Source organism: Martes martes (genome assembly GCF_963455335.1).
Source record: "Martes martes genome assembly, chromosome: 17".
In the NCBI taxonomy this organism is placed as follows: Eukaryota; Metazoa; Chordata; class Mammalia; order Carnivora; family Mustelidae; genus Martes; species Martes martes.
The window spans coordinates 27,030,814-27,040,352 of record NC_137905.1 but is presented as its reverse complement, the minus strand read 5'-3'; the positions used below and the strand labels follow the sequence as shown (position 1 = coordinate 27,040,352).

General features: G+C 52.5%; 1 protein-coding gene across 1 annotated transcript; it reads left to right on the top strand.

Moving 5' to 3' along the window:
* Positions 1 to 207: 207 nt before the first annotated feature.
* CCL22 (C-C motif chemokine ligand 22) lies at positions 208 to 6,862 on the top strand. The gene is made up of 3 exons (XM_080829038.1): positions 208 to 313; positions 1,433 to 1,556; positions 5,149 to 6,862. Exons 1-3 carry the CDS (start codon positions 241 to 243, stop codon positions 5,231 to 5,233), a joined length of 282 nt encoding a protein of 93 aa, XP_080685164.1. The 5' UTR covers positions 208 to 240; the 3' UTR covers positions 5,234 to 6,862.
* The last annotated feature ends 2,677 nt before the right edge of the window (positions 6,863 to 9,539 follow it).

Here is a 9,539-nt window from a genome sequence, read left to right as displayed (position 1 = left end):
TTGAGACTCAGAGGGGAGGGCAGACTGGGGGTCCCCTCTGAGCTGTTCCCAGCCACAGAGAATTTCCTTTTATTTGGAGGAAGCGGGAGTTCTTCTTTCGTAATGTGAATGTCAGAGATTCTGAGCCCACCGGTGACTAAGAGTGTCTAAAGCTTGTGGGTGTAGCAAGTGTTTAAATACCGGAACTCCCTGTCATCCGGTGATTACAGACACCTGGACTGGGACACAAGGGACAAGAGCATGGCCAGCCTGAAGACTCCACTCCTGGCTGCCCTTGTCTTTCTTGCTCTGACACTTCAAACAACTGAGGCGGGTAAGACTTGGGAGAGGAAGGACTCCCTGCAGAGGCCAGGATCAGACACTGCGGTCTCTTCCTCATGAAGCAGAAAGAGCACCAGACTGAGAGAAAATGACCCCAGTTCACTGCTGGCTCTGGGCTAGTCATGTTGCTTCTCTGGGCCTCAGTTTATGCATCTGTGAAATGGGTAGTCTCAAAGGCTTGGAGTCTAGGATCTATCTCAGCTGTGTTGGGGGTTTGTGGTGGGCATGGCCTGGGGTCCTCTGGAGACCAGAGAACTCAAGGCATAGGACCCTTGGGGTGTGGAGAAGGAGCCACCAAATGGGGCCGTCTGGGATGGGAAAAGGCAGGAGCTGGGGTAAGGGATATTCCCTTGGAAAGTGGGTCCTGCTCTCCTACCTCCTCATGTTTGCTCCAGAGCCTGCCCTCGACACTGAGTCCCTACCTTCTTTTACTCAGGTTTGGGGGTTCCTGGGAACTCTTCCTGCATTAAAGTCCCCATCGATTTGGTACTGTTATCACCCTTCTGGTTGGGGGAGGCGAGTGGGACTTGCCCAGGGTGGTCTGGTAACTCAGGGCGGAGCAAGACTCGAATCCAGGTCTGCACCATTGGACTCTGCCTGAGCCCTTATCCTGACTCACCAGAGTCATGCTGTGTGACTCTGGGTAAGACATCCCCCTCTCTGGGCTTCAGCTTCCCCCATGTACACCTCGAAGGTTAGAGTAGGTGTGAGCTGAAGCCGACCTCTGCCATTGCCTGGGAACTCATCTGACTCAAAATGCACGTCTGACCCAGCGGGGCTGGGGCCGGGCGCCAGGCATTCCCGACAAGCCCCCAGGTGCTGCTGATGGTGCCGGTGCATGGGCCTCACCTTGAACAGCTGGGCTCCTTCCTGTGCAGAGTCTCGGGTCCCACCTAGAAGCCTAGGGCTTCACTGATTCTCAGTCACTGTAAGTCCCTCTCCCTGGAGCCGACCCACACAGACTGGGCCCTTCAGAGACCCTGAGCCTGGGGACTTTGAGGATCCAGAGTGCCCCTGGCACCAACCTTCCACGTGAGAACAGAAGTGCTGGCTCAGAGGTTGGGGCCATGGGTGACCTGCCTATGTCCAGCTGGGGAACCTTCTCCTCCAGGTCCTTATGGCGCCAACGTGGAAGACAGCGTCTGCTGCCGGGAGTACTTCCGTCACCCTCTGCCTCTGCGCATGATCAGGTTTTTCTACTGGACTTCAGACTCGTGCCGGAGGCCTGGCGTGGTGTGAGTGTGGAGCTGGGGAGGCAGGGCCTGGCCTTGGAGAGCCCGCTGGGTTTGGCCCAGGAGGGTCCGGGAGAGGTGGGGGGGCGGGGGACAGACCCAGGGATGGGGGATGTACAATCCGTCCTTGAAATGGCTCAGAAAAGAAATCCTGTGGTCATTCAACAAATCTAATGGGGTGCCTGCCGGGTGCTGGGTGGTGCGCCGGGTCCCGAGGGTGCGGAGCTGAATGAACCAGGCGCCGGCTGTCTGTCTACACGGCAGAGCTCGCGTGGGCCGTGCGGAGCTGTAGCGTGGGGAGCAGCGTGCCGGCAGTGTGCCCAGAGCCTCTGAGTCAGCAGCGATGCTCCTAGCAGAAGCATCTGGAATCCTCCCCAGCCCCCTGGGAGTTATCTGAGGCAGCCCATTGCTCCCCGAGGAGTACAGAGCCAACAGAGAGTGTCCCACGGCCAGGCAACCAGGCACGGTTCTGAGCATTCCTGTGTGAACTCAGGTCACCCCACAGCCTTCCTACAAGGCGTGTGGTCATCTGCATTTTGCAGATGGAGAAACAGGTGCAGGGAGTTGGGTGGGGGGAGTGATTTGCTCGAGGCTGCCAGGCTCGAATCACAACTCCTGGGTCCCCGCTCAGGGTTTTGTCCTGAGGTTTTTGTTCTCCTTTGCCTTTGTCTCTCCATGTCTTTGCTTCCTTTTCCTTGGCCTGGAGCCTGGGGCCTGCACCTCCCACTGGCCGCATGAGGTGGCCTGTCCCTGGGGCCGCCCCTCAGGCTGCCACCTGTCAACCCGCTCAGTGGGGTGTCTGGGCCTGGGGCCTCATGACCCCCTTTGGGGCTCCATCATCTTCTCACCTTCCTCCTCCATACTCATCTTCTATCCCTCGCAGTGGTCTGTGGGTGAATAACAAAGGGGGCTGAAGTGGGTTTTGTCACTTCAACGCTGAAACTCCGTTTCCCCATCAGTATAACAGGAGCGATCACATTTATCTATCTATCTATCTGTTTGTTTTTTAAGGCTTTTTTTTTTTAAGATTTATTTATTTGACAGAGAGAGACATAGCGAGAGAGGGAATACAAGCAGGGAGAGAGGGAGAGGGAGAAGCAGGCTCCCTGCTCTGCGGGGATGTGGGGCTTGATCCTAGGACCCTGGGATCACGACCTGAGCTGAAGGCAGAGAAGCTTAACAACTGAGCCACCCAGGCGCCCCCACTTTCTTTTTTTTTAAGGATTTGACTTTTACGTAATCTCTCCACCTAACGTGGGGCTCGAACTCACAAACCCGAGATCAAGAGTCGCACGTTCCACCCACTGAGTCAGCCAGACAGCCCTCCTTCATTTATTTTTATTTACCAAATCTGTAAAGAGTGCTTGCTAAATGCTAAGTACTTATAACCTTTTTTTTTTTAAAGATTTTTTTTTTAAAGACTTATTTATTTATTTATTTGACAGATAGAGATCACAAGTAGGCAGAGAGGCAGGGAGAGAGAGAGAGGGGAAAGCAGGCTCCCTGCTGAGCAGAGAGCCCGATGCGGGGCTCGATCCCAGGACTCTGGGATCATGACCCTAGCCAAAGGCAGAGGCTTTATCCCACTGAGCCACCCAGGCGCCCCTAAGTACTTATAACCTTTATAAATTTGAACACATTTAATCCTTGAAACAACCTTATTTTTTTTTTAAAGATTTTATTTATTTATTTGACAGACAGAGATCACAAGTAGGCAGAGAGGCAGACAGAGAGAGAGGAAAGGAAGCAGGCTCTCCACTGGGCAGAGAGCCCGATGCGGGGGCTCAATCCCAAGACCCTGGGATCATGACCTGAGCCAAAGGCAGAGGCCTTAACCCACTGAGCCACCCAGGTGCCCCGAAACAACCCTATTTTGTAGGTGCTGTTCTGATCACCTCTTGCCAGCAAGGCCAGGGGCACAGAGAGGTTGTGGAACCTCCTGAGTGGCACAGGGCACGGTAATAGTAAGTGAATCGTGTAATGCTTGGTCCCTGGCCTATAAAGATGCTCAGTAAAAGACAGCATACATGATTATTGGATTTTGAGCCAGAAGGAGCTCTAGAAAGAATGTCCTGACAAATGGGGAGATGGAGTTTCAGAGGGGGGCTGAGTCTTGCCCAGTGTCACACAGCAGCCAGGGCAGGCTGCCCAGGTTGCCAGCATCAACATTGCTGCCTTCTTTGTTCTTTCTGTTCACTGGTTGTCTGTGGGGTGGGGGCAGGTCTGGGAAGTAGGGGAGCTTGGAGCTTCTAGGCCCCATGGACAGGCTCTTGAGAGGCAGTAAGGGAGTTGAGCTCTGGGCATGTCCTTGACCTCTAGCCACCTTTTTTTTTTTTTTCCCAAAGATTTCATTTATTTATTTGACAGACAGAGATCACAAGTAGGCAGAGAGGCAGGCAGAGAGAGGGGGGAGGCAGGCTCCCCGCCAAGCAGAGAGCCCAAAGCGGGGCTCGATCCCAGGACCCCGGGATCACGACCCCAGCCGAAGGCAGAGGCTTCAACCCACTGAGCCACCCAGGCACCCCAAGCCACCTTTTTTTTTTTTAAAGATTTTATTTATTCATTTGACAGACAGAGATCACAAGTAGGTGGAGAGGCAGGCAGAGAGAGAGGGGGAAGCAGGTTCCCTGCTGAGCAGAGAGACAGATGTGGGGCTCAATCCCAGGACCCTGGGATCATGACCTGAGCCGAAGGCAGAGGCTTTAACCCACTGAGCCACCCAGGCGCCCCTCTAGCCAGCTTTAAGTCCATTTCTGCCAACAATGGCTGTGGCTGAGTGCCCCAAGGGCCCTGTCTAGTACTTAGTGAGGGTAGGAGACAGCCTGCGATTGCTCTGTGATCTTGGGTCAGTGCCTACCTCTCTTTGTGCTTTGGGCTTCTAGGGGGCTTAGTGAATCAGATCTTACCAGCTCGGGCACTTGGGCAAGCTGCTTTACCCTCTTGGGCCTCACTTTCCTCACCTATGAAATGGGTAGAATAATAGGGCCTCATAGGATTTATTAAGAAAATCATTGTTAAGAGTTCAGGCCAGCTCCTGGTATGGTTACTGAGCACCTCCTCTATGCTGGGAGCTGCTCTGAGCCCATCAGTTTGTATTAACTCATCTAATCTTCATTCAAGGAACACGATTATCATCCCCATTTTACAGATGTGGTAACTGAGGGACTTACCAGCAATGGTAGAGCTAGGATTTTAACCCAGATGAGCAGGCTCCAAAGTTCCTCGGTTACTACCCAATATCCTCTCCCCCAAGGCAATGTGAGCAATGGTTGTGAGACTCCTAGGCATTTTATTCCCTGACCTGACCTGGCACTCAAGCCTGGGGCTGAGGAACTGAGAGTCTGGGAAGTCCTAGCTGCTGTCTCCTCCTCTCCCCGTGAAGAAGTATGTTTACATACAGCAGGGGCCTCATAAATGTTGAGACACTCTATGTAGCAAGTACTCCTGCCCGGGGCAGGGCCACATAAATGCTAAGCAACTCTGTATGGTGGGCATCTATGCATACAGTAAGTGACTCATAAATGCTAAGCTTCCAGAGAAGAGTTGTAGCATCCTTGCTGCGTGCTAATGCTCCGTCATTCCCTCCTCCTTCCAGCTTCCTAACTGTCAAGGACCGGGAGATCTGTGCTGACCCCAGAATGCCCTGGGTGAAAAAGATTCTCCAGAAACTGAGTGCATGAGGAAGGGCCCTGCCCTGAGGACCGTGGCCTTGGCTCCTCCAGAAAGGCTCACAGAGCCCCACCTCCCCGCCATCACAGCTGTCCCACAACACAAGCCTGTGCCAACGAATCTCTCCGCCATCTTTTATCTCTGTCCCTGAAGCTGTCACCCTCAGACGAGCCTCCACACTGTCCCTCATCTCCCCTCTTATGCCTCCAACCCATCCTCTGCCCCACCACAGCCAGAGAGGCCACAGTCCTGCTCAGTTACTCCCTGGCTCAAAAACCCTCCCATGGCTCCCCATTGGCCCAGACTGTGGTGAAAGATGGGGAGCCAGACACCTGTCTCCGGCCCTGCCTCACTTCCCTTCGCGCATGTTGGACTCCAGCTCTCTGTTTTCCAAACTCATGCTGTACATATGCATTTCCAAGTTTTTCTCCAGGCTGCTCCCAATGCCCAGAATATCTTCCTATCACCTGCGTGTATCCAACCCTCCCGGCCCTCTGAGGCATTGCACAGCACAAGCAGCCAGCAATTGAGGTGTTTTTTGTTTTGTTTTGTTTTTGTTTTTCCAGAGGTCCCCTGACCCTCTGCCCTCTCTTAACAGCCCTGATCACAGTCTGCCCAGAATTCTCAGGACTTGGGGGCTTGCCCTCCAGCCCCACTGGCTGGACCAAGGTCCCACGCCTGAGTTACTTTGTCTCCTGGCCTCTAACACCGAGTGCAGAGCACAGGGCTTAGCTCAGAATCAGGGCTCAATGAATGGCTATAGACTGAATCAGTAAAGGTAATGTTCCTCTCCCAGCTCCCAGCTCCCACCTCCCAAAGACCCTCACACATCAATACAGAGACTCAAGTTCATCTAGAAAGCAGCCAGCTGAGTCAATTGTGAAGCCTCAAATTTACCCAGATTCACCTTTCTTCCCCATTTCAGTTTTGTGTTGGGTGTCTTTACTCTTCTTGTTTCCCTCTAGTCTTGACTGCTCCTCGAACCTCCAACACCCAGGCCTGACCTCTTCAGAGTCCCCCCATTTTCCCTTTCTCTTTTCCCTAATAACCAGTAACTTAATTTTCACTATGGTGTGAATGACTACACTTGGCTTGGTATTAACAAGCTCTAGCTATATTTCTATAAGAAAAGAGGGCAAATGTTTAAGAGGCCAACTGGATGAATGGAGGAATTTTAGGAACTGTGTGGGAGGGGGACAAGGGGGGAGCTTTTCTGGCCCTGGGAGTATGCAGGCGTAGTTAAATGGAAGAGCCTTGCGTGAAGATTGTTCTTGGGTGGTAGGGGTCAGCATAAGGACTGGGATTTGGGGCTTATCTGCACTTTCTTGGGGACCACAGATTCACCAGACAAAAGAGAGAAACTTTACACACGGCTTGTTTCTTTCTGAGGTAGCCTGGGGCAGTGCAGGAGCGGGTCATTGCTCTGGAATTCTGAGACCGTTGAACCTCTCTGAGCCTCACTTGAGACTGAGAATACCATTCTCTGTGGGGGCTGTGGGGTTAGGTCCAGGACACGGGAAATAAAATGCTAACCTACCCCCGGCCCATGCATAGGGTCCTCCAGCATCCTGGGATTTCCCCTCCCTTCCTGTCCTGACCTTGTCCCTCAGGCCTTCTGAAAAAATAAATCCTCTACAACAATCTCTGCTTGCTTCCTTGGCATTTGCTGGCCTGGTAAGGTGGGGGAGGGGGGCACCGTCACCCCCTCACTCCCAACGGGGAAGCCCTTGATATTACTGATGTGTGAGCTGGCCTGCCCAAGGTCACCCTGCGAGCCGATGGGGAGCCAGGCCTAGACATGAGAACCCGGGGAGTAGCTGTGGGGTGCCAAACCCCAGACATTTGTCCGCCAGGCTAGGCCCCTGCCGAGCCTCTTGTTGGGAGGATCTGATGAAGTCACTCGTTCAGTCCCCAAGTCTAGAGCTTTAGGCAGCATATTCATTCATTTATTCATTCATCAGTCATGGATTCAATAACCCAACCTCAACCCTCCCCCTTCAAGCATCAGCACAGAGGAGGAGGAGAGCGTATTAGTCAGGAAAGTCTGTTTCCTACAATAAATAGTCCCAGAATCTCAGTCGTTCATTTCCACGCGAGCTTTGTTCTTCTCCCGTGACATCCGATACCATTCTGTGGGTGACCTTCCATGCGGTCGTTCAGGAACCCAGGCTCTTTCCTTCTCAGGGCCTCGCCCTCCTCCAGGACTTGGACTCCTCTCCAGGAGGATGAGGCTGGTGAGAGCCAGGCTGGGAACGTGGCTCCTGGCTTCTGTCCACCTGCTGTTGGCAGAACTCAGTCACGTGGCCACCCTGGCCCCAAGGGGTGCCGGGAAGTACAGCCAAGCCGTATGTCTGGGAGAAGGAGGGAGTGAGTATGGGGAGCGTCTAGTTCCTGTGGTGCTGATTCCTCGGGACTCTTAAATGGGCCCACTTCCCTGGACTAGACATAGCTCTTTCTGCCAAAACAACAGAAAAGGGTTCCCCCGTCCTTGGGACATCTTTATTAGGTCAATTTAAACATCGCTCCACAGACATATTGGCATTGGTGGCCTTTGCTCCATTTTAGATCTGGCTCTTACGAAGGTATTTCTAAGGCAGTGGCTTCAGACACCAAGAGCACTTGTCTGAGAGGCAGGGACAAGCATCGGGAAGGGCACGCATCATGGATTCAGACAATCCCAGGAACTCTCACTGACTGGTGTCTGGAGCAAGCGGCTGGGTCCCTGTGAGCCTCGATCTCTCGCTCCGTGAACAGAGGGTGATAAAAGCAGGTATCCGTGAATGAGGTGGTGAGGATCCAAGCAGATAAGAAGGTACAGACAGCCCACTAATAAAACGGGCAGAGGCTTGAATAGTATTTCTCTGAAGAAGATATTCAAATGGTCAACAAGCACATATGAAGATGTTCTATAGCCCTCATCATCAGGAGAGTGCGAATCAAAACCATTAGGATGTGACGCTATTCTAAAAAAGACAAAAAACCTTTTATTTCCCTTCACGTTTTTTAAAAATTTATTTATTTTTATTTAAATTCAATGAATTGGTGTCAGGAGCATGGCTCTTGATCTCGGCTGTAAGTTCAAGCCCCGCGCTAGGTGCAGAGATGACTTGAAAATAAAGAAAGACAAGATTGGCAAGGGTTCGGAAAAATGGCAACCTTTGTGCATTGGTGGAGAGAAGGTAAAGTGGGGGCAGTCACGGTGGAAAACAGAAGGGCCGTTCCTCAAAAAATTAAGTGTAGAATTTCCATGTGACCCCAGAATCTCATTCCTCGGGATAGACATGAAAGAATTGAAGGCGGGGACTTGACGAGACATTTGTACATCTGTGTTCACAGAGACATTGTCCACAATAACCAAAAGGTGGAAGCAACCCGAGTGTCTGACTGGTGAATGGAGAATCAAAATGTGGTGTACATGTACGACGGAATATTATTCAACCCTAAAAAGGAAAGAGATGCTGGCACCTGCTACAATATGGGTGAGCCCTGAGGACGTGATGATTAGTGAACTAAGGCGGTCACAGACAGACAAACACTGTCTGATTCCTAGAGTGGGGAAAGTCTCGGAGACAGAACGCAGACTGGCAGCTGCCAGGGCTGGGGGAAGGGGGACGTGGCGTTTAATGGTTTGATGGGTCCCTCGGTTCTGTTTGGCAAGATGATAAAGTTCTAAAGACAGGTGATGGCAATGGTTGCACGTGCTGGAATGTACTTCATGTCACTGAACTGAACACTTAGAAATAGTCAAAGAGTAAATTTCATGATACAGATATTTTACCACAGTATAAAAGAGGGTGTGGCCAGGCAGGTGCACAGACAGGGAGGAGGGCCAAGTGCATGTGAGCAGCTCTCCTTACGGACCCAAAGAGGTGAGCTGAGCAGAGTGGGGTGAAGCGGGGAAGAATTAGGAAGGACAGTTCCCCCAGGGGTTCTGGGATGAGGTGGCCATCTCATTGGTCACCCTGTCCCTCTTTCCGTCCTGGGGCCCCACAGGAGTATCCTGGGGGCTCTGCCCTGCTCCCCACAGCTGTTTCTGTTCTGCTTCAGGGGCTAGGGGAGTCCCTCATGTCCCACAAGAATATGCAGGCTTGCCTACTCCCTGGGGCACCCAGGCAGGCTGGCAGATTGCCCAAGGAAGGTGTGGGCGGAGATGCCCCAACCCCTCCTCTCTACTAAGTGCCCGAGGAAATGCTTTGTCCTGCTGCCCAGGGTTGTTCTGATTGTTGCTCTCATTAGTCCTCAGCTCAGAACCTCCCCAGCTCCCTTCTGCCCCTGAACAAGACTCTCGTTCCTCGCTCCAGCTTCCAGGTGTCCAAT

What these genes read in the sequence shown, in the direction of transcription:
- CCL22 (XM_080829038.1), top strand. Translation starts at nt 241, where the DNA reads ATGGCCAGCCTGAAGACTCCACTCCTGGCTGCCCTTGTCTTTCTTGCT. An exon ending in ACTTCAAACAACTGAGGCGG is followed by an intron (nt 314 to 1,432) that starts GTAAGACTTGGG and finishes CTTCTCCTCCAG; the next exon opens with GTCCTTATGGCGCCAACGTG. An exon ending in TGCCGGAGGCCTGGCGTGGT is followed by an intron (nt 1,557 to 5,148) that starts GTGAGTGTGGAG and finishes TCCTCCTTCCAG; the next exon opens with CTTCCTAACTGTCAAGGACC.